The following is a 25,772-nucleotide window of genomic DNA, read 5'->3' on the forward strand; positions in this document are numbered from 1 at the left end:
ATGTTTTATTTACTTGTCTCAGTGCCATAATACAAATAAGAAATCATGCTGTTTCAGGGAAAGAGACTGAAATCTGACTGCTAGGTTTCTGCAAATTACAGAAATAGCAGTTAAAAAAAGAAATTGTTCATTTCTAAAAAGCCTTCAAAGAAATAAACTAGATGAAAACGTCTTATACTGAAAAGTTTGATGCTTCATCTGAAGATTACTAACTATATTTTCCTGAAGTTAAACTAGAAAAGACAAAACCTGCATGATTGCATTACACCTTGGTACATAAACTAATATTAATGCTAAAAATGAAAAACAACATGCATCTATTAGTTTCTTCTTCCAAAGAAGCTATTTTAAAACATGATCTTCCACCAAGTCCTGAAACTAGTGGATCTAATCCATTTAGAAATAAAAAAACAATGCATTTTCAACTACAATAACAGTAGACCATCTGTATCACTTTGTTTTGTAGTTCTCTGCATGATTGAACCATTTAAAGGAACCATTGTTCAACCTTCAACACTGAGGCCAGATCAAATATACTTAAACTATCCCTGAGAAATGTTTTTTAAGTACTCATCTGTACTTAAAGACATCCAGTGAAGAAGATCCTACAACATGCTCAGATAACCTTTTCCAGTGTTTCCCCACTCTATATTAAGAAAGTTTGTCCTAAGCGCTCTGTGTGTGTGTGTGTGAGTGCGAGAGTGAGAGAGAGACCATAAACACTATATATCTGTATATACATGTATTATACGTATACCTAAATTTGTGCACACACACAAAGCACTTACTACATCCCTTGACCTCAGTGTTCTCTAAACAAACCAAATATTTTCAAGTTTTTCTCATAGGCAGCTTTCTAAATCACTTATCCTTGAGGCTCTCCTCTGGATTAACTACTTGTCTACCACTTACTTAAAGTATGATCCCCAAAACTAGAAGCAATATGTAAGCTGAAGTCTCACCAGCACCAACCAAAGTGAAATAATAACCTCCAGTGCATTACAGAAAACACTCTTGGTAATACATCTCAAAATGAGTTAATCTTTCTGGCAGTCCTGTCATAGCATTAATATATATTTAGTTTTTCACCCCCTATACCTCCCATGACCACAAGATCTTTTACTGCTGCACCACTGAGTAGCCAATTACTATCCATATTGTAGTGCTTCCCAAGTATAATACTTTCACTTATCTATTGAATTCCATCTTGCTGAATTCAAACCACGTCTTCAGTTTATCAAAGTAATTTTGAATTCAGATCTCTCTTCCTTTCCTTGCATCACCTCCCAGCACGGTGTAATCTGCAGATACTTAAAGCATATTCTGTATTCTAAGTCATCAATAAAACATTTAACAGAAATGGGTTCAAAACAAACTCTTCTGGATCTCCTTGAAACACCCTCCAAGTTTGACAAAGAAGCACCTGGAGCTACTCATTAAGAATGACTTTTCAATCAGTTGATGGTCAAAACCAAGACCTTATTTCCTGTACTTGCTTATGTCACAAGGACAGTACCAAAAAACCTTACTAAAAATCAAGCTACTCATAAACCATACCTATTGCTTTCCTTTCATCCACTAAGCCAGTTAGTGTTAACTCAGATTAACACTGGACTCTTAGAAATACAATTACTGCCACAGTGAATAAAATGTCCACACTACTTTAAAGTTTTAGAATAGATATCTAAAACTTTAATTTTTCTTTGTACTAGTCAAATAAATGAAAACATCATTACTGTACATTGGTTTCGAGTTATTAAGATAACACATTGCTGAATTTACTTTTCTCTTTTGGATGTACTTGTTTAATATGAAAGAGAGTTTATTCTCTGCTCTTTATAGTCAAAAATACAATTATATAAAAACATACAACAATACTAACACCCTGTACTCAATTAGCACGTATAATCATCCAACAGTCTGGAAACATATTTAAGGTATTTATGGTCTTCTGGAGTCATTCACACAAAGCTACAGCAAATATACCAAAAAAACTGATAATATAGATCACCCTGACAGTGGTGAGACTGGTATGAAGAGGAACTCAAATGAACTAAGATAAAGATGCTATGGTTTCACTGAGACTATAAACAGAGATTAAATTCAAGACAGTCCTGGCTGTCCCAGGTTTTGGTCCAAATCAAAACAGGAATGGCACAACCATCTGCATGTCACCCTTCAAGCTGCACTGCTGCTACTCTGACAGTAGATGGCCCACAAGAACACAAAGCCCAACAGGCTTACCCCCTGGATTGACCTGCAATATCCTTAAAGATACACACAATGATTTCCCGGGGAGAAAGCATTAGCACACTCTCTCTCTCATACTTGACAGATACTTGAAGCAGGATAGTAGATGTTTATGCCTCAAGAATCCCGGTACAAACTGTTTCCTCCCAGGACAAACGCAACATCTGTTTCCAGCCTAAGAGAGACAAAAGCAATGACATCACAAAAACTTTGCAAGAGGAATATAGTTGAGAAAGCCAGGAAGACCAGGGAGATATCGTTGGAGCATTCCCTAGGCAAGATTTCATAGCTTTCATAGACATTACAGCTGGAATGGACCTCGGAAGACAGAGGCAGGAAGTCAACTAGGGTTCAAAGGATCCCAGCAAGATAGGTATCCAGACGTGTCTTAAAAGAGTCCAGAGTAGGTGCTTGCACCATCTTTGGAGGGAGTCTATTACAGACCGTGGGGACTCAGACAGTAAAGAAGTTTTTTCCTTATGTCCAGCCTGGTGAACAGGCATTCTCCCAAATCCTGATGCACAACCCTTATGTACTTAAATGGAAAGAAATATACTGAAAACAGTAATAGATGACACATGAAGGAAAGAGGGAAAAATAAAAGCCCAGGGTAAGATGGAAATATGTAATTAAGAGAAACCTGAATGAAATGTGAAAAGAAAAGAAGATACCAATGATCAGAATAAATGGGGAAGGAAGATCTTAAATGATTGACCTTACAAATCACTACAGACTGAAATGAGAGAGTGGGACTACAGGCTGAAATGAGAGAGATGGAAGACAATTATTTAACTCACAAGTTGATGTCCATGAGAACATCATAGGAGAACTGTTTTGCAAACAGTTTATTTTGATAAAACTCAGAGAATCATAGAAAGTTAGGGTTGGAGGGGACTTCAGGAGGTCAACTAGTCCAACACCCCTACCCCCACAAAACCAGGGCCATCCCCAACTACAGCATCCTAGACAAAACATTTTCTAGCCGGGTCTTAAAAACCTCCAAAGACGGAGATTTCACTACTTCTCTGGGTAACCTGTTCTGGTTTTTTACTACTCTCCTAATGAGAAAATTCTTCCTAATATTTAACCTAAATTTCCCTTGCTGAAACTTGAGACCATTGCTTCTTGTTCTATCATCTGCTGCCACTGAGAACAATCTAGGCTCCATCCTCTTTTGAACCCTCCCTTCAGATAGCAGAAGACTACTATTAAATCCCCCCTCAATCTTTTCTTCCCTAAACTAAATAAGCTGGTATCAAGTTCCCTCAGTCTTTTCTCATAAGTCATGTGGCCCCAGCCTCCTCACAATTTTTGTTGACCTTCACTGGACTCTCTAATTTGTCCACATCCTTTCTGTTGTGGGGTGCCCAAAACTGAACACAGTACTCCAGATGTGGCCTCATCAGTGCTGAACAGAGGGGAATAGTCACTTCCCTGGATCTACTGCCAACATACCTACCAATGCAACAAGGGCACACTGCTGGCTCATATTCAGCTAATTGTCCACTCTAACCTCCAGGTCCTTTTCTGCAGAGCTGCTGCCCAGCTAATCAGCCCCCAGCCTGTACTGGTGCATGGGATTATTCCGTCCTAAGTGCAGGACTTCACACGTGACCTTTTTGAACCTCATGAGATTTCTTTTGGCCATTACTCCAATTTATCTAGATCACTCTGAATCCTAGCCCTACCCTCCAGCATATCTACTAGTTCCCCCTGCTTGGTGTCATCTGCAAACTGACTGAGGGTGCACTCTATGCCATCTTCCAAGTCACTGATGAAGACATGGAACACAGCCAGCCGCAGGACCAACCCCTGGGGCACTCCACTTGATACCGGCTGCCAACTATGACATCAAGCCATTGATTATTACCCTCTGAGCCTGATGCTCCAGCCAGCTTTCTATCCACCGTACAGTCCATTCATCCACCCCATACTTCCTTAGCTTGCCTGCAAGAACGTTCTGGGAGACCATATGAAAAGCCTTGCTAAAAATCGAGGCTCACACCCACTGGTCTCCCCACATGCAAAGAGCCAATTCACAATAAACAAATGAGATGCATATTACTGCTCCCAAAACTGCTGCAGTATGACATGTCGAATGCCTGAAATACATAATTTTATCTGCTCTCGTGCAGGTCTGTCACACACTGGCTTCTTGTACCTAGTGTCACGGGGCTTTGTGGAGGGAGGGTTATTATTTATTTATTACAGTTATCCTAGCAAAAAGAGCTTCATTAGAGGCTCCTGCTACATAAGAGTAAGGGCTGTATAAAGCAACAGAGCCAGCTGCAAGACTGAAATTGCAGGCAATTACAAAAAAGTCCCCAGTGGGAAAGGAACTCAAAGCTACCAATAAATGATGAATGTACAAGGAAGCTAAGGACTAAGCAACACAGACCAGGAACAGAAAAAAAAAAAAGCAATGAACTGTGGCAGAGATGGAATAAGCCGCAAAACAAGACAGTGAGATTCCCCACACCCCTCCCCCTGCCAAAAAAATGCAGCTTTATGCTACAAAAGAATAAAAATGTATACATATTTAAGTAACCAAACCTTCCTAAAGAACAACACGATGGTCTAAATAGGATAATGAATGATTCAAGAATGATTCAAGAAACACACAAGATGTTCTTTCAAAAGTATGGTCCACATTATAAAAAATGTAAGCGTATCCTACACTATTTTATTTTACAACTTAATATATGCGTATGTCAAAAAATCATCACTAAAAACCAAAAATGAAAAAGATTATAAATGTTGCTGACATGACTTAATCATCCCACATTATTAAACAGAAAAGATGGAAAACCTTTCAGTCAATTTAAATGAAATATATAATAAAGTAACTGATAGAGTAAATTTGATTACCACTAATAGTTCTGTGCCTAAAAATCATCTCCAATATCAGAATTAAACTTCCTATTAACACTTTTTATACATGTTTCTATTAAAAAGTGTTAAACTTTAACAGAACACTAAACTGCCATCAAGAAAAATAAGCATTAATTTAATTCAAGAGCGTCAACCTAACCCAGCCCTGTGCCAATGAGAGCCACAAGGCTGCTTATGGGATGGATCAGGCCCATAAACTGGCCCCATGTGATGGATCAATAGGGCTGGTGTGCCCAGGTACCGCATGCAGCATGCACCCTGAACCAGCCATGCATGTTGCTTCATGCTCTTTAAGCAGTTTAAAGCATAATACAAGCTTCATCTCTATTGCTATGTAATTCAAGATGCTTCTCGTATATTCACAGCATGTATGTATTTGAATAGAAGGCGTTTTTAATTTTAAGCAAACATAGCCATCTTGTGGTTGATGCTGATAATACAGTTTAAGAGCTATGCAAAACAAATATATAGACCCAGAATTGAACAAAACACCAGTAGACAAGTGAAATGAGCCTGCATGTCAATTATGATACTCAAATACATGTTCCATGTGTCATTACATGTCTAATGACCTTAGTTATACAGATTTATTCAGTTATACAGTTTTCTTCACTCAAGATGGACTGGACTATCTTGAAAATGTATGTATTCAATAAGCAAGCAGTTGCACTTGATCTGAAAATATTAACAAAAGGAAAGAACAACAGTATCTCTCTAAGCTTACTATATTTCTAAGTATTTCTACAACTGACTCTTAAAAAAGACTGACTTCAGCTACAGAGGATTCCAAGCAACGGGTATCTTAGTAGCACAGTACTTACCTGGTTAGCCAGGTTAGTCAAAAGTTAGTCTGAAGAGTGATTTAAAGTTGCCTACAGAAATTCATGAACCTCTGAACTAATCTCTAAGGTGCTAACCTCCTTATCTTCTGCAAGTACTCACTGGAATACAAAAGAACATAAGAATTGCCATTTACAGGATCAGACCATAGGTCCATCTTGCCCAGTATCCTGTGTCCACCAGGAGGAGTCACCACATCACCCTGCCTGCTGGGAGAGGCAGTAGTAGGAGTTTGCTAAGCTGCTACAGGCTCCTGCTCTCCCCAACACCACCTTCACAGGGACTTACTTACAGCCCCACTCCCCTCTCGGAAGGAGAGGAGGCTTCCTGCCTCACCAGTCACCACCCACTGCCACAGCTGCCTGCAACAAGAGGGTACCCCACAACACCGGTGGGGCTCCTCTACACAAATACAACCTGCTTTCCTGCTAGCTGCTCTAGCAGCACCCTGTGGCCCACTTCCCCCTCTCCCAGTGTTTTGTGTATGGTTAAGTAAGCCAGTACGGTGCTTTCCTCCCTCCTATACGTGTCCTTGTGTGCCTTTTTGTGTTTGCCCCCCCAGCTTCAACCCCAGCCCCTCACACACACTCACGCACAGAGCCTCCCGCACACCCAGTGAAGCCAAAGCAGGCACCCAGGATGCCCCTGCAGCAAGGCATCCTCTTTCACCCAGGTGGAGGGGATGCACACGGTTCCACAGTCGCACCCCACCCACCCCCTTCCCACTTAACTTCCCATGGCAGGCCAAGGGCCCCTGGAGGGGGCTCCCATACTCACAGCATCCTACTGGGGGCAGCCAGTGTGACTGGGAAGATTTCAGAGGACCAGGGCGTTACCCCTGGCCAGTCTCCCCTGGAGGGTGTCACAAGACCCCTCCCCCCCCCCAAACTCAACCAGGCCAAAGGCAAGGGCTCATCCTCCTCCTCCATAGGGGATGGGAAAGGTAAAAGGTATGTGAACAAGAACAAACCACCAACCCCTGCAGGGACCAGCAGTGCCTGATTAGCAGGCACCCTATCCACTAAACCTCCCCCAACTCTAACCCCAGCTCCTCAGCCCAGCAGCTGAAGGAAAACCTGCACCCTTGGAGCCTGGGCCCTCACCACTTCGGGTAATCAGGGCCCGCTCGCCACCTTCACCAGGTACCACCGTGTGCACTGCTATATGCCCAAGAAAGAGCTCCCCACCCTCCAAAACATACGTGAGGGTGCTCACTCTGGCAGTGAGGGCCTCAAAGATCATGGCAGCCTCCAGACACTATAACAAGGGACTCTTCTACCCTGCCACGGAGACCACCACGCAGGAAGCGATGGAGAAAGGGCTTGTACTGCCATGCAAGTGCATCTTCCTCAAGCCCCTGGAAGAGTTGGGAACCGGGGTGGTTATCAGTCCTCTCCCCCCACTGCTTCCCAGACTGGCACCTCATGTCCTTCCTTCAAAGCCTGGGGTGAGTCTTTTCCCTGGTCATGATCCTCCTGCTGAGGTGCCAGGACCCCAGCCTCTGCCACATCCAATCCTTTCACTCCAGGTCTCCATCCAACTGACCATAGGAGAGGCAGAGAGGATGGAGCCTAGATTGTTCAGGTTTCTCTTTTCTCTTTATGGTCCCCTTCCAGAGGTCCCCCAACAAGGTCTTCTACACAGCAGTGCCAAGCACTGAGGCACCTCCACCAAAAAATGCCCCCTCATACAACCATGGGAGGCACCCCGGGACCCTGCTGAAGACAGGGGTGACACTGCCACTGGCACCCTCCCCCACCACCGCAAGCTTGAGGGCCCCACACCAAAGCTGCCAGCAGAGTCCAAGGGCAAGAGGGCACAGAGAGAAGGAGATGGCAAGGAGAGAATGCCCCCTCCTAGCCCCACACTGCTCCCAGCACCCCAAGGCTGGGTGGGTGCTGCAGTTATCTGCTGCCCAGAGTATGAGCAAGCACAAAGGTGCAGCAGCTCAGACCCTCCAACAAGGAGGGGGGCTTTCTCCAACCATGTAAGAAGGGGGCTGACATCACAATCTTGCCCACCAAGCTGCACCAGATATCGCATCCCTTGAAAACATAAAGAAAGTAGCTACCACCACAGAAGAGAACCCAGAATGGCACAACCCTTCTGTGGTAGGAGCGGCCCACTGACGTGACCCCAACTCTGCGGGCCACGGCCTGCTCTGCACCACCACATGCTTAGGCCCCAACCCCAGCCACCCCTGGAGTGGGTCTGGTGGTACAGTCCTATCCCTCCAGAGGGGGAGGAGCCCTGGGACTCATACCACTAGGCCCCGAGGGGGATGAGTCCCTTTCCCAGGGCTCCCGAGAGGGCACCAGAACCATCCAAATGTCCAAACCATCTTCTCCACTCCACAGTAAAGCCAACCCTGTCATGAACTACAATGCACTCTGTGGTACCACTACAGAGAGGGAAAAACAATCTCCTCCACCAAAAATCATGCTAATTCTGAGGGGAACAGTGCAGAAGCTCCCCCTGCCCTTAGCCCTGTCACTTCCCATGCCAACCCTTCCCATACCCTAAGGGGCTACATCTCTCCCTCTATCCATGTTGGGGGATAAAGGGGACTGGGAGAATTGGGCAGTGCTTTGTGCAGCCTCTGCCCCCAGAGTCAGAGGAGGGGGACCAACTCAATATAAGTTGGTCTAATAAAAGATATGAGATTCACCCAAAGAACTTTGTCTGCCTATGTCCTTAGACCAACACGGCTACAACCTATACCCTGGCAACTCTACTTAACTATGTTCAAATTCTCGAAGTTACAGAAATTCTAATTGTCCCCTGTCAACATGCAAGTAAGAGTCAGTTTCTCTGGTTCCTCTTGACCCACCCAACAAAGAGGTCCTATTTCAGATAACAGTAAATGTCAATCTGCATAATCCACTCTCCCCTCCCTCTGTCTGGATTCTTCCCTTTTTTTAATCTCTCCCACAACATAGAACAAAAGAATCATAAGATAACACAGGGAATTCAAGATCATCTAGTCCTCCTCATGCCAGAAAACTATCCATCAAAATGAATGAAGTATTTTTAGGTATCTAAAAACTGACATAAAAAATGTTCTTTGGATCAAGCCTTTCTAGGCACATAGAACTGTAAGTGGCCTCCTGGATCATTGAGTCCAGTCTCCCATTATAATCAGGCAACCATGCTATGTAGTTCCTTTCATAAATCTAACCAAGCTTCATCTCACAAGTCCTTTGATTAAACTCCTCTTGAAAGGCTGTTTCAGAATGTCATGCCTCTGATGATAAGAAAGTTTCTTCTAATTTCCAGATTAGAGTTATTCCTGGCAAGTTCAGACACATTTATGTGTATTGTTCTTTAGCTTAAAATAGTTCTCTTCCTTCACTGCTGTATACTGCTCATCTCCAATATATTTACAGAGCATTGTCATATTTCCACTCAGCTTCTGGTTTTCTACGCTAAGCCAAGCCCAGTGAGATAAATTCCTCATTCACCTATTCACCCTTCTCTGCACCTGTAAATATTTGGATTCATCTGTCTTAAACATGTACCCAGAATTCCAGATAAAATCCTATCCACACTCCATCACTTGGCATTAATAGTTCTCTATCTTTACTGGAAATTTACAATTCAAATTTGCCTTTTTCATTTATAGCGCAATATTTTCCCTTTCAGTACAACCCACTGTCACATCCCCTTTATGGATTCTCTTACAATTTTTCTATTAAATGCTATCTTCCCCAGATTAGTTTATAATTCTCACATTACATGATATCAATGCTTTATTGAAGTCTGAGGGATAGACTCTACTAAATTTCCTTTGTCTAAAAAGAAGAAAAAAACAGTAATCATGAAAAGACATTATTTAGCCCACCACAGCCTGCCTTTGCAAAATTTTGTTCTAAAGTTTTGCATGCTTTCGAGATGAAATCACTGAGCCTGTATTCACCCAGATCACTTTTTCCTCCACTCCTTAAATATAGGTACAACAACATCTGCTATTTTTCAGTCTTATGGTACCATCCTCAACTTTATACATTTATTAAAAAAGTGTTGCTACTTAACTTTAAATTTCCTACGGCAGTTCTTTCAGAATTCTGATATAAGGATTAGCTGGTCCTCTTAACTTGACAGTACTAAGATCCTGACATTTGCTTTCATCTCAAATGTAGACGTTTTCACTTCTCTTTAGTCTCTATGCCTTTGCTCCCATGTTCAATATCACTGCCTTATACTGACAACTCAGGAAAACTATTTACTTAGCTTTTAGATGAAGCCTAGATTATCTTTAATCCCTATGCCATCTGCATTGCATACTGGCTCCACTGCTTGTTTTGTTATCTATTTATAGGACTGGAGAACAGTTTTGTATGTTTGAATACTGTTTATAATAACTAACTTAACTTGACTTCTGGCAATTCTCACAATATACTTATGAAACAGCTATCTTTTCTGGCCAGTCCATTTTGTTCCATTCATTGTAGGCTCTCTGCTTATTCCTAGTATCATTTTTAAGTACTTATTCATCTAGTTCAGTTTGAAGTTTATCCTTATCAGTTTCTCTCCTTGCTTGGGAGATACAAGTTCCATATAGTTCTGCACATAACTTAAATTGTAAGCTTTCTCTTCAGTCAAATCTCTAAACTCATTCTGCCCGACTTCATTAACTAGCTCCTACAGTTTTAAGTGTTCCCTACTGTAATTTTAATTACAGATCTGTTTCTGTTTACCCCTCCATTTAATTCAAACTGAATCAACTCATGATCATGCCATCCTAAATTATTTTCTATGTCCTTCTATTATATCCTACTACTTACCAAAACCAAATCTAAAGAGCACCATCTTGTAGCATAAAGGCTACATGTGCAGGCCTTCCTCTCTTAAGGATTCTTTTTCCCTAGATATTTGTATAAATGTGATAGTGTTAGTAAAAGAAATGCAGTATTTGCCATCTATTTGTAATTACCTGTTATGAATCCAACCACCTCACACATGCACTAAACTCATGCTTACTACTTAAAAAAAAAAAAAAAAAATTAAACCCTGAGTTAAATAATTCAAATTGATTTTGATAATTAAACAAAAAAATAGTTCTAATACTGTAAATTGAAGGACAAGAAATGAACTGACATTAGGAATGTTTTCTGTCAGCCAACACATATGCATCCCTTAAACATTAAACTGAGTTGAACAGTGCCATGATTACAAGGCACAGCATGCAACCCTTACATCTTAGACACCTATAAAAGCAATTTCACTGCGGAGAATACTGTATATTTGGTTTCCTTAGCTGTCAGATATCCAATCGCATTTGTATTTCAACAAAAACTAATGTTTTCTTAGTCATCACAATCAATTAAGTCAAAACTCTCAGAACAAGGTTTGTTTGTAATCATGTATTTCCTCACCTCTAGCCCTCTGTGTACTTTACGTTTTTTTTAACAGAAAAGTACGAATTCTTAAAGAAAATTATATTGTTAAGCAATTTACAAAATGTTTTCTTTAAAAACAATAAAAATTAAAATTAAAACGGTTTGGTATTTGACTCCACAAAAGGGAACAAAAGAAAAATACTAGTCGTTCGGGCACAGTGCTCGTCTGGCTTTTTTTTTTTTTTTTTTTGGGGGGGGGGGCAGGGAAGGAGGGTGTTCCCCCCTCCATTCCACAGGAACAAAGAGGTTATCATTAAAAAAAATCCTAATATTTAGATTCCAAAAGATAATTGTTACTAATTTTAATATCAAATTTAAGGAATGCATTACTTAATAATACATTTGTGGCAAACTGAGGTCTCCTTATGATCTCTGACCAATAAGGATGCATCAGATTTCAGAAACAAAGTCTCATTGTGACACCTGATGTTGCTCCCAATTTCCAAATTCACTACTGCTACTCACCCCAGATCTCCCTTATCAGTTTACTTGCAGCAAAATGAAGTTTACTAAATTGCTCCTCCTTCCTCCAAGCCAGGGCGGGCAAAGCATGGCTTGTGGGCCAATTTGGGCCCACAGCAGACTCCATTTCACAGCACCTGCCCACATCACTCCAGTCAGTCTCTGTGGAGATCCCAGGAGCAGCACAGCCGTGACAGCATGTGGCCAGCATCTCTATGGAAATCACCCTGAGCAGTTCTGGCAGGGCATGTGGCTCTGCCAGGGCCAGGCTGGGATATAACTGCAATGAGCATAGACCAGAGCCAGACCAGAGCCATGATCTGCTGCCCCAGGAGCGTGCAAGCTGATCGTGGCTCTGCCCTGGCTAAAGCCCACGCTGTCACCACTACAAAATCCAGAACACAGCCCAGAGTACTTCCCCGCCTAGCTGCATGCCCTCCTGGCATGTTGCTCAGGCCAGCCTCCATCAAGACCCTGGCATCATGCTGTCATGGCCCTGCCACTCCTGGGGTCTCCATGGAGACCTGCTGGAATGATGCAGGCAGGGGCTGCTGGGAAATGGAGTCCATCCAGATTCACCATTTTGCCCATCCCTGCTCTAAGCCCTATACTGAGCAGATCAAATTAACAAAGCATTAAAGAGAAACATTAATAGGAAAAAATGAATAATACCAAAAAAGCAAAAACAAATAAGAGAATGAAAACAAAACACTAGGTTGATGAGAACAATTATAAAAGTTCATTAACCTCTTGAATGTTCTGTGAATCTTCAATATACATGAACAAATAATCTTCCTGAGAGATCCTACTGGTATACTGTTACATCATTTCTTGCTGAAGAATCCACAATACATAATATTCATCACATCTCTCAAAAAACCCAAAACCACAATGTAGTAAGAAAAAAATTAGATCATGACCTGATTGCAACAATACATTTAGAAGATCTCTGAAAAGTAAACTAAGAGTGCAGATTCTCTCTCTAGAAATTAAGTCACAGTTCACTACTTCAGGGCCCTCAATTTTGGGAGGTGAAAGAGAAATTTCACAATTTCTTTCTGCATACGGTTAGCAATTACTCCCTTTCACCTATTCCAAAGCACTTTTCACAATGGTATCTCCAAACAGAAAGGCTTTTGTTTTGTACAATAGTTGTGGGAGCACATATGACCATCTTGCACATGACAACCTGTTCATGTTTTCCAATCTATCCTGCAATTGCAGTACCAAGAAAAAGACTGAGTGGAGACCAAGTTGACTAAATCCATGGCTAATTCTTCTGGATTTTTATGGATGATATAGAACAGCCTTGAAAGTTCTGTGGTAAGAATAAGTCTGTTTGAGCTTAACCTCAATGTTTGAAATAGGTCATGAGAATCAAAAAAAAAAGTTGGCACATGTTTTCTTTGAGGGTAAGGCACTGAAAGAGATGAACAGATTTACCCTCTCCGATTCATAAAAATTAAACAAACAGAGCTACACATCAAAAAAGAGCAAGAAAAGAGAGAAGAAACAATAGAAGAGGAGGAGGAGATGGAGAAGTAGGAGAAGAAGGCATCCACAGAATATATGTGGATAGAAACATTATTTCTTTCCTTAACATCAGAACTACATTATTCAAGGTTTCAGTCACATGACAGATATAGTCCTTTATAAAAGTTAGTTACCAGTAACTGGAGATGTAGAAACATTGTTTACACACATTCTAACACATATAAGTCTTCAACCTAAGGTCTACTTACCTCAGCACTATTACATATTACATCTCCACTCCACTTTCAATCCCTCCTCCCCCACCTCATACCAAGGAAATAGAAACAAAAAATGCATTCCACTCCTCTGCTATCTCTCAGCTGCAGTTTCATGCAGTTGCGTTTGTACGCAACTGCAAGGGTAAGGTGTGTTAAATATGTTTGTGGACAACGGATCTCAAATAACTTGTATTATTCCTATTACATTACTTTCCTCCAGTATCCACTAGACCTATAGATGGGTTTCTGATACCTTCACAGAAAAAGTAATAGAAATACTGCTCTGCCAAAAGCAACAGCATTGCTTAAAGTCTCTATAATCACACAGTGTGTGCTAGAAGTGAGCCAAACTCTATTGTGCAAATGTCCATTATATTTACACCACACACAGCAGTAACAAGTGGCTTTGGTCCTGGTGGACTGTTCTCTAGCCACAAAAAATTACAGTTTAATGCACTAGTAATGCCTTTTTAGGACTTGACATAATCAATGCAACTAACTGAATGCAGGGCAAACATGTGGCAGCTTGGGTTGACCTAACTTAGATAACCTACTTAGCAATAAAAAAGTAGAAAGAATGTGTGTAACTAAGTACCTGGAGGATAGTGACTGTGAAGGGGTGATCAGCAGGAACCTGTGTCATAGCCATATATGAAAGCTTGGCAATAGTATAGGAGGAAAAAGTTGCAAAAACTTATAACTCTGGGGGCCAGCAAAGGGTAAGATAGAGGGCCTACCCCACTCATCAGGCCTGCAGCACCAAAAAGATTGAATTCAACTGACCTAAAATGATGCGAGGGTGCAGAGCACTGCAGTGCTAGAGCGAAAGTAGTATCCTGGGAAGAGGTGGTTCCATGTAAGCAGTGCTACAAGGCAGAGGGGCTTGCGCCTAGCCACAATGGAACCCAAAGACTTGTCCAAAGGAAATATACAAGCTGTCTCCGGTCGCACATGGACCTTTTGGTTCCCCAGAGACAACCAGTGGCAGTGTACTTTCTACCACCACTAGTTGTCCCCGAGGAACACCTGTGCCACACACGCTTTGATGTGCAGCAAATTACACCAGGTGGAGTAGGAGAGGCTGGGGCCAGCACTGGAGTGGCCCCAGCAGCCTTACCTGAGGTCCTGGGAGCTTCCAAGGATGCAGCAGTGGTGATCCTGCCACACGGAGCCTGGCCAAAAAGAGCATGGCTCCACCCAGCCAGGCTCTGGCTTTGGGTGGCGCAGGCTGCCACCACATGCTCCACTGCACTTTTTTTCTGGCAGGTTTTTTGGACCCCTGGATATCCAGGGTCAAAAAAAAACCCCAAGCTGCTCCCTTGAAGCACAGAACGCTGAACATGTGGCACCATGGCTGCACTCATCTGGTTGCAGCCATGGAGTTCTCTCTCTTGCTCCTTCCTTGTTCTTACTTTAAATGAGCAACAAATACCTCATTTTGCAAGAATATGAAACTCGTTTAGACAGCAGATGCAGCTGGAGCAAGATTCTGATGTAGGAAACAAACTGTCACGAAAAGGTGTGGTTCCTCAGGCCTGGCAACTTAAGGAAAATATCTCACCAGAAGAAAAGGCTGAAGAGTATCTCAAAGAAAACAAAATGAAAAAGGGGAGGCAATACACATGAAGCCTATAAAGAGGATTCAAGATGGCAGTTCCTCTTGACACAGGGTAAAAAGATTAGTGATGGATCTGTCACAAAACTCCAAAGAGGGGAGAAGTTTGTAAAAGCAAGCCCCTCTTTTAAGGAAAAAAAATTAACATAAAAGAAAGGGAAAAAACACTGAAAATGGATACCCAAGCAAATTCAGGCAGCAATTCGCCAGGCAGTTGAGATAAATGGAAGAGGACAACAAATGTGCCGTCCCCTCCCCTCCATCCCAGGCTGAAGTATATCTTAGTGGCACATCATGTATTGCTGAGATAAAGTCTTCAACTGAAAGCAGGGGGACTGAAAACATGTGAGAATGTTTGTGTGGATAACCATCCAGGGTAAAAACAACTTATTGTCTTTATGCAATATAAGCTTATTGTCTTTATGCTCTGAAAGCCTTTGATTAAAGAAACTGATGGATCTATTTCAGCAAATAAGTGTTGATGAAAAACCTCTGTAAACTTTCTCATCAACAACTGCTTGTCAAAAGTCAGAAAGAAAGAATATAATTTGAACTACAAAATACTGCAAATACAAAGCATCAAGCACCCAGAAACCCAAATTTCCTTTTATTGAATCGAGTGAAAAGACTGGGTTTAACCAAAAACATAAGTGGCTTACTCTTAACATTTTCAAACTTTGTTAAGGTCTCCTGCTAAGAAAAATAAATAGTGCTTTGTATGGGTATGAGTAACTCAAATAACCAGAAATAACTCAAGTAACATAGAAATCAGAAAAAATTAAGGAGAGAAGGTTTGTAGCTCATTTCTTGATTACCTTTTCCACTTTCCCACCATTGATGTCACTGGGGAGGAATTTCTTGCCAATGGTTCTTAAATCTGTCTAAAATTAAAATAAAGAATAATAATTTAAACATAATTTTTCAAAACATGTTCTTTGTTACATACAGCAGCAAACACATAGGCCACATTCACACACTACTTATGGGTTAAAGATAATGTGCCAGCTATGCTAATATGCATACTTTTGAATATACATATACATATATACATACATACACATATATTCTCCAGAAACAACTACTACACAATGACTTAAAATGATAAAGGCACATTTTAAAAACCACTCTATATATGATGTCACAGTTTTGATGCATTTTCCAGATTTTTAAGATGTTTTAGCTGCATATTTCTTCAAGGATTATGTAACCTGAATAATTAATGAAAGCCATCAGTAGAACTAAATTGTGAAGTTTAATATATCTAAACTTCTTTGTTCTTCTTTCTACCTTATTTTTTAAAAAGGCATTTTCAGTCTGTATGCCTATAAAGTTACTCAAAATCTCTGGACAATTTCTGCTACAGCCAGATCATAAGAGTTTACACAATATTTAAGTTAAGGAGTTTAATGGGGGTTTATTTTTTAATTGTGCCAAACAGCCATACAATATTGCTTTATTCAGTAGAAATGCAACAAGATCACAATTTAAATGATATAAAAAGGATTTGTGTGATCAAGGGATCAATGATTTCACAGTAACATGAGAGCACAAATACAGTTTAGACAAACATTTCGGTTATTTTGGTCTTGAATAAAAGCATGGTATTGCCTATCTAAAATATGGAGCATGCACAAATAACACAATCTCCAATTTAGATACAAACTTCATGTTTGACCCCTCAATTATATATATGAGAAAGAAAAATAACAAAAAGTGTCAATCTAGAATTGACATCTTACACTTCACTGTTTGAACTGTGGCTTTAAAATAAAGATAGTATATGCATTAAAGTCAACTTACTGTTTATTGAAGTCTACCTGCAGACTTCACAACCTGTCTTGCAGTTGCTCATGTAAGCCATAATTCATCTACAGATGCATAACTTCTATACTATCTTGCTGTGATATCAGTGGGATATCGTCCTTTGATACTTCTATAGACTACTGTTCTAAGGGACTGAACAGTACTGCATTTTAGCAGGCATCCAAAAAATTACAACAAAAAAATTCTCTTCATTTTTGAACAGTGTACAGATATAATACTGAAATCACTGCTATTTCATATAATTTTTTGTGGATTCTATGAAACAGCACATGCTCCTCACTGCACTCTGAATAGCCATAAACTGGGATAGTCCAATCAAGCCAAGCAAAAATAGTTCTATACAACATACATAAGAAAGCATATTGGCTTTCAAACTTGAATACACTTCAGGGATCTAACCTGTCAACTTAATCCAAAGTGCTGAATCACTAAAAGAAAAAATACACACATATTTTTATATTTCCCTTAACATTTCTTACTCACGGAAGTATTAGCTACAATTGCTACAGCAATGTTAGGTAATCCCAACAGCAATCAGAGGAAGAGCTGATCTATATCACCTTTTTCTGAAACATTGTACAAAGAAATGGTTTGAAAACACATTTACAGTGATACTTACTTCTTGTTTATAAAAAAAAAAAATCTACTTTTTAATGAATACCTAAAGAAACTAAAAAAAAATGTGAAACATTATATGTATGAATTGTTCAATTAGGGTGAAAATTCTCAAAACTATACAAACAAACTTGGACAGAGGAGCAAGACAGGTAAATGAAAGATCTGAATTTTAATCTCAACTCTGCCAAACACCAAACAATACATTCTTTCCTTCGAATTACATGGTTTCTCACAACTTAACTAGGTGTCAACCTATATTTCCATGTACACAAAATTCTTTGCGTCTTCAGGACGGGCACAGGATGACAGCATGTTCAAAACACTCATCTAAAAAGACAATTTCATCTAGACTGTAAATATTAAATGAATGTGTCTTACGTATGAGGATGTAATACATCTCAGCTGCAGCAAGGCTTTTTGCACAGGATCCAAGGACACTGTCTAATCTGAACAGTTTAAATGAAACTACTGTATGGGCATATCTGGTTGGATAATCATGCTCAAAGAACAGTTAGCAGCAGCTTACTATGAGGAGATATTAAATGGAGTTCACTACAGGTCTGTTTATATCTGGTAATGTTCATTATCTTCTTTAGTAATTTGAAAGATAGACTTGAGTGCACACTTAGTAAATTTGCAGATAAACACCAAGCTTGGATGGGATAGTAAACACGTTATAGGATAGGACTGGGATTCAAAATGACTGGGATAAACTGGAAAAGTGGTCCAAAATAAACAGGCCAAAATGCAATAATGACATGTGCAAAGGCATAAATAAAATGAACTACTGTATGCTTGGCCGAGCTTCAGTACCTCAGAAAAGGACCTTGTAGTTGCAAGGAATTGCCAACTGAATATGGAATCAACAGTGTATCAACAGGAGTGTTGTGCTTAAGCCATGGGAAGTGAGACTTCTGTTCAGCACTAGTGAGGCCAATTTTGGTTATCACACACAGAGAGGTATAAAAAAAACAAAGTGAGATCAGAGAGCAGCAAATGTGACAAAAAGTGTTGAAAATGACAAATAAGGAAAGGCTGGAAAACTGAGATTACTTGAGCTAGAGAAGAATGAACTAGGAGGGAAATCAGTAATAGTCTTAAAATATAAGAAAGGTAGTTATAAGGAAGCTGGTGATGGATTTTCTATGGCCACTGGAAACAGGACAAGTGGCAGCAGACGTGAAGGGAGGTTATATTACATTAAAAAGAAATGTTTTGTTACAAGGGAAGTTAAGCACAGAAGTAGTACAGCCTAGGAAGTTTGTATAATTTCCATGTTTACTAATTTTAACATAGGTTAAACCAGAGCTGTCAAACTGGTAGCTCATCGACTGTATATGGCCCATGAGGAATTAGGTTACAAACTCTGATCTCCTGCTCAGCCGTCATTTCCCCCATCACTCTGACTGCAAGAGCAGCTAAAGTCTCTGGGCTTCCCGTCCCTCCTCCACCTTTTGCTGCCTGAGAGATGGGCAGTACTGCATTGCATGGCATGGCCTGGAAAGCTGAGGGTGAGCCTGGAACTATGAGCACAGTGTAGCACAGGCATGGTGCTGTTCATAGAATCATAGAAGTAGGGTCGGAAGGGACCCCGTAGATCTTCAAGCCCGACCCCCGCCTGGGTGGGAGAAAAAGACTGGACTCAAATGAGTCCAGCCAGGTAGTCATCAAGCCTCTTCTTAAAGATCCCCAGGGTAGGAGCCAGCACCACTTCCCTAGGAAGTTGGTTCCAGCTCCTAGCCACCCTAACTGTGAAGTAGTTCTTGCGGATGTCCAATCTAAATCTACTCTCTAATAACTTGTGTCCATTGTTCCTTGTCATGCCAGGGGGCGCTAGGGGAAACAGCATCTCCCCTAAACCCTTCTGGTTCCCCCAGTGAGTTTATAGACAGTCACCAGGTCCCCCCTCAGCCTTCTCTTGTGAAGGCTGAACAGGTTTAGGTCCCGCAGTCTTTCCATGTAGGGTCTGCCCTGTAGTCCCTGGATCATGCGTGTGGCCCTCCTCTGGACCCTTTCAATGTTGTCCACATCCCTCCTGAAATGGGGCGCACAGAACTGGACACAGTACTCTAGCTGTGGCCTGACCAGCGTCGCATAGAGGGGGAGGATCACCTCCTTGGCTCTACTTGAGATGCACCTGTGGATGCATGACAAGGCGCGGTTAGCCCTGCCAATCGAAACCTCGCATTGTCGGCCCATGTTCATCTTGCAGTCAATAATGACTCCAAGATCCCTTTCTGCCTCCGTGCTCTGTTGAGGGAAAGGAGGGGCTGGAGTGCCCATGCAGGAATGTGCAGTGCAGTAGCAGGATGGGGGGAATGCAGCAGTGGGGGATGGGGGTTAAGGGAGGCATGCCCACAACGTGCAGCCCCAGGGACCTGGGACTTGCCCTAGTGCATCCTGCTAGGTCCTGCTGCCTCCAGCTGCTTAGCTCTGGGTTAATTTTTTTTTTTTATACTGTTGGCCCAGTTCTTGGCACAACACTTCAAAATAGCCATGGAGAATCTTGAGAGGGTCCAGAGAAAGCCCACAAAAAAGGTAAAGGGCCTGGAGGACAAATCTTATGAGGAAAAACTAAGGGATCTGGGAATGTTCAGCCTGGGGAAGAGAAGCCTGATGGGAGACTTAGTGGCCATCTAAATGCACGTAAGGGGTGAATATCAAGAGCTGGGATGAAAACTGTTCACTAGGGCACCCCAGGGGAGGACAAGGAGCAATGGCCATAAATTGTTACAGGAAGGTTTCAGGTTGGATGCAAGGAAGAACTTCTTTACAATAAAGGTGACCAGAATCTGGAATAGACTTCCCAAGGAGATGGTGAAGTCCCCAACCACAGAAGTCTTCAGGAGGAGACTGGACAGAAACCTTGCTGAGATCATTGGATCTCAGCAGTATTCCTGCCCAAAGCAGGGAGGTGGAACTATCTTTCAAGGTCCCTTCCAGCCCTTCATTCTATGATCCTGCTTTAAATTGAAGATTGGACTAAATGATTTCTTGAAGTCCTTTCAAGTCCTGTTTTTCTATTCACTTGTAAAATTTGGAGGACTCAAATATTCCAAACAGAACAAAAAACTGGAAGAAGGGAGAGCGTCCTCTGTCATTACTATATTAAAGTACCAAGAAATATAAGTACAAAAGTTGATTAACATTTAGAAAGTGCTACACTCTTCTTTCCATGGCTCGAAGACATGTAATCTTCAAAAAGCCATTTGTAAACATGGAAAAAAAACCAATATTGTACAACATGGTTTTCGATGAAGCAAATTTATTCTTCTAAATTTTGAAAATCTTTTCTAAGGCCTTCATGCACAATTTTCTTACATCTCTTGGTAAAAAATGTGAAATCTGAGACTTTGTATATACATCATTTAAATGTCTGTATCTACTTGTTACAGAAAAAGGCAACTACTAAGTCAAACTTTAGATTAAAGAAATCTAAACACAAAGAGAGGTCACAGCATTTTAGTTTTAAGGGGTGTCATATCTGAACTACTTACTAGTGCAATACCTTGTCATAACTGTTAATGTTTTCATATTAATTTTCTTAATACCATCTAAGAAATAATTTTTACCCATTGCAATACATGTTTATATTCTTTACCATGACATTTTTTTAAAAGTAGCAATGTGTAGTATAAGTGACTGAGATTTAATTCCTATCAACCAAATTATATGCATGAAATAAAAATGAAACACTTTGTGCATTATGTACAGCATGCAATGCAATACGTTTAGTTAAATTATGTCCACAAATAAAGTTAAAGAACAAGTAATCCAATACAAAATTGTTACCGTGATATGGCAGAAAAGTGCATAACCATAACCTACATTAAGGGCAACCAGGATAATGTCGCTTATATTGACTTTGTCAGAAGAATTTGTGCAAGCTTCAATTCCTTCATCTGAAAGATACCTGTTAAAAACAAAAGGAAGTTATTTTAAGAGGCTATAATATACATTCCATACTAGGCTATTAGCTAAATGTTCTTTTAGATCCTTAAACCCTTTGAGAACTCTGCCACACGTTCAAATTAAAGGTGACTAGAAACCAGCTATAAAAGTTGCTACACATTTTCAAGCACCATCTTTATAGCTGGTTTGCTTTTATTTTTATAGCTGGATGGACATTTTATAGCATGATAATTACTTTGTATGCATGTCTAATCTAAATTTATTGTGTGATTAACCAGTTAATTGTGCAATATTTGTAAGGCATGGCAGGAATCTTTTTCAGGTTAAAGGAAAAATAAATCACACACATTTTAGACCTCAGACTCCATAGATTAGAAGTAATGGAAGACTTGGATGAGCAAACTACAATCGTAATGTACCAAGATGAAAAATAAAGTCATTCAAAAGAAAGAATATTTAAACAACACTAAAAATGACTGAAGGTTCCCTCAGAAGTCAGGAAACTGAATATTACCTTAACATATAATTAGGTCATAATTGTGACCCAAATCACAGTTGCACAGATTTCACATAGTCGGGTGATGTCTGTAAAATCCACAGAAAGGAGAAAGAAAAATAAAAAGAATACCTACTAAAAATAGAATACCAGTTCTCCAATAGGAACCTAGGCCTAAAATTTAGACTTAGTAAAATTAAAATTACTCATGAAAGTATAATGCTGCCTCCTTAGGCTAAAGGAGTAAGTTGTAGCAATGGGGAAGTCCTATGTTCTCTATGTGCAAAGTTGACTAAAATGGGAAGAAAAAATTGCTTACAAAAGTTCTCTCTCAACCTTAAACTATATCTATGCCAAAACTTTGCCAGCCTTAAAGTTTCTCAAATTATCCGGGGGGGGGGGACAGGGAACAATCTTTTTTAAAGTGGTGTAGGTTGTAACCATGTTGGTCTAAGGACATAGGCAGACAAGGTTCTTTGGGTGAATCTGAGATCTTTTATTAGATCAACTTAAATAGTTGGAAAAAAAAGATTTTTAGCAAGCTTTTAGGTTTAAAAATCCTTTGTCAGGCTGAGGAAGTCTCTGCAATTCATGTGTGCTCTTCCTGGATGGAATGAATAAGTAAAGAAAACAGAGGCTGTCTTTTTGCATGTGTACCAATCCAGCCTTTGGCTTCTTTACTAAATTCAGTTCATCCAGGAAGAGCACACATCAACTGCAGAGGCTTCCCTCAGCCTGATGAAGGGTTTTTAAACCTGAAAGCTTGTTTTAAAAAATGTTCCCCAACTACTTAATAACACTCTAATAAAAGATAGTTCTAATAAAAGATTCAGATTCACCCAATGTTTTTTTAAATATTTTTAAACTACACTTTATTCCCTGACTAGCACCAGAAACAAGTTATTCATTCTAACAAAAGCTTTCAAAAAAAGTGAAACCCAATTGATCCTAGTTGCCTAAATTGGACCTAATTGCCTAAAATTTTACATTATAAACCCTGATTTTTTTTCTTTGTGCAATCAGAAATTGAGTACTCTTTCAAATACTGTGAAGGATTCACTTTAACATGACATGAGCTAACTAAGGTAGTGCTGAAATGATGTTGCAGCCATGATGGCCCAGGAAACACATGAGAAGCAAGTATTTTTGTGGGTCATATCTTTTCTTGAACCAGCTGCATGGTCTCTCTAAGCCACTCAGTTGGTCCAATAAAAGTTAGCTCAGTAAAGGATAATCCCCCAGAAAAATTATGCTGCTCACATGAGATAATTAAGTAAATACTTTGGAAAAACCATATATGCTAAAAATGCACCTAATAAAAGAATCAAAAGTTATCCAAGAAACAAATTGTTTTTCAAAATCTATGCCTTAATAACTACTTTCTATGCAAGAAAAAATTAAAGGGTGGCAGTGTGTGTAACGAATTCCTCCAAAAGATGTAAAGATGAAAGGAAAAGTTTCTCCGTAATAGTCAAAAGGTTACAGTAACCACCATGCAAGATTTATGATCATACATAGAGGAATATAGGCTTCTCATATTGAATCTTCAGTACAACCCCTCACAAAAATGCAGAATAACTATTTCTAAACAGATGCATCTTGTTAGCTCTAAGCAAGAGAAACAAGTTTTCTTCTAGGTTTACCATGGTATTCTGGAGACCAGAAAAGTACGCTTTGGAATGACACAAGGCCAGCAGGCAGTTAAGAGTTGCACTCGAGAGTTGGGGTAAGACAAGCTTTCCTAAAAAGAACCCTATGGGCAGTATCAGTGTTATCTGGGCAGGCAGTGTGTGTGTGTGTGCGTGTGGAGGGGGGGAAATCAAGCCCAAAAGCAGTATCAAAACTGGCTCTGGCAGAATCATATAGTTATTAAGTAGGGGACTGGGCTGTAGAAAATACACACTGTCACTATATCATGCCTTGGCAAAACTGGGACCAAGAACCACAACAGAAAACACCTAACTACGCCAACAAGTGAAACAACCTTTGGATTTATTGTCCCTAAAATTTTTGCTAATAGCTTCCTCACTCCTAGAGAAGCCACCCGGGAAGGCAGTCCCTATTCACTGGCCACCTGGGAGGAACCCACTCCAGATGGTCACCTCCAGAGCCAGGGCTACTCATGCTACCTCAGTGTCAGCTCCCCAGGTACAGCTGGGGAACAGGTATGAGGCCCTGGCAGCAGTGGAAAAGAAGGTAGGAGAGAATACCTCCAAGGGAACCGATGCCACTCCAAGCACAGCACAGGCCGAAGAACTACTGGAACACCTAGAGGAAGAGACGCCAAGTCCTCACCCATCGGCGATTCCATCCTAAGAGGAACAGAGGGGCCCATCTGTCACTTTGACCCCATGGCACGTGAGGTTTGATACCTGCCTGGAGCTTGGATTCAGGACATCACAGAGATGACCCCAGACCTCATGCAACCCTCTGATCATTACCCCATCCATGGTCCTCATCCACATGGGAACGAATGATGCAGCTAGGGGCAACACAGACCACATCATGAGAGACTACAAGGCTCTAGGAGCAAAGCTTGAGACAGGGGCATAGGTGGTTTTTTTCTTCTATCCTTCCAGTGAGCAGATGTGGACAGTGCCATGAGACATGCATCGGCAATGTCATCCGGTGGCTTCAGAGCTGGTGTTACTAGGTGGGCCATGGGTTCTTGGACCATGACCTGCATTTCTGCACAGAGGAAATGCTTGGGCGGGACAAGCTTCATCTCTCCCCAAAAGGTAAGCATGTTTTTTCTTCCAGGCTGGCTGATCTCATATGACGAACTTTAAACTAGGTTCACTGGGGGACAGGGATGCAGAGAAACACAAGGACACTTTGCCATCAAGCCAGGTGATGCACACAGGTAGTACCCCAGGTAAATGACAGGAGCCAGGGCAGACTTAAGAACAAAAGGACAGCACGGGCACCTACAGGAGGCCTCAAATGCCTCTACATAAATGCTCAAAGCATGAGGAACACGGAGGAGGAACTCGCCCTACTGCTAGCTAGCAAAAACCCAGACCTAGTGGGGCTCACGGAAACCTGGTGGGTTCCACTCATGACTGGGCAGTGGACATCAAGGGATACAGGCTGTACAGGTGAGACAGAGCAGGGAAAAGAGGAGGCATGTAGCGCTATACATCAAAGAGCAATACACATCCTCAATAATCAGGAGAGACAAAATGAGGTGCTATGGGTAAGAATACAAGGGGAGCATGAGGAAAGGGACCTGGTAGTAGGCATCTACTACAGACCACCTCACCAGGGGGATGAGCTGGACCTGGAACTCTCAGGTCAGCTCACGGAGGCTATAAGGACAAGGGATGTGGCTGTCATGGGTGACCTAAACTACCCAGACATCTGCTGAGAGCACCAGTCAGCCAGGTCCGACTGCTCACAAAGGTTCCTAGCAGAGATACAGGACCTCCACCTAACCCAGGAGGTGCATAGTCCCACCAGGGAAAATGCCTTGCTGGTCTTGGTCCTTGCCACAGATGACAACCTGGTGAGGGGTCTGTGGGTACACAACCACCTGGGCAACAGTGATCATCGCCTACTGGAATTTACTATCCAGCACAGGGTGGTGAAAGCAAACAGCAAGGCAGAGATCCTTGACTTCAGAAGGGCCAACTTCTGTAAGCTAAGACGGTTAGTAGCAGAGACACTGGGGCAGTGGAGCTTTAATGAGATGGGAGTCCAAGACGGGCGGTTGT

At 41.2% G+C, this 25,772-nt stretch overlaps 1 protein-coding gene across 4 annotated transcripts in view; it reads right to left on the reverse strand.

The window, feature by feature from the left end:
* TDRD3 (tudor domain containing 3) overlaps nt 1–25,772 on the reverse strand; it is a 224,449-nt gene that overhangs the window by 130,385 nt on the left and 68,292 nt on the right. For 3 of the 4 annotated variants that reach the window (XM_090024671.1, XM_090024665.1, XM_090024678.1), the window contains 2 exons: nt 21,480–21,564; nt 16,025–16,090 (listed from right to left, as the gene is read on the reverse strand). In XM_090024671.1, coding sequence (XP_089880797.1) covers nt 16,025–16,090; nt 21,480–21,564 — 151 coding nt within the window. Of the gene's footprint in view, nt 1–16,024; nt 16,091–21,479; nt 21,565–25,772 lie in introns of those variants that run through there. The other variant, XM_090024687.1, reaches the window with a different exon arrangement.

The sequence above is a fragment of the Crocodylus siamensis genome, chromosome 1 (assembly GCF_052110815.1).
Source record: "Crocodylus siamensis isolate JL-2025a chromosome 1, ASM5211081v1, whole genome shotgun sequence".
Lineage (NCBI taxonomy): Eukaryota > Metazoa > Chordata > Crocodylia > Crocodylidae > Crocodylus > Crocodylus siamensis.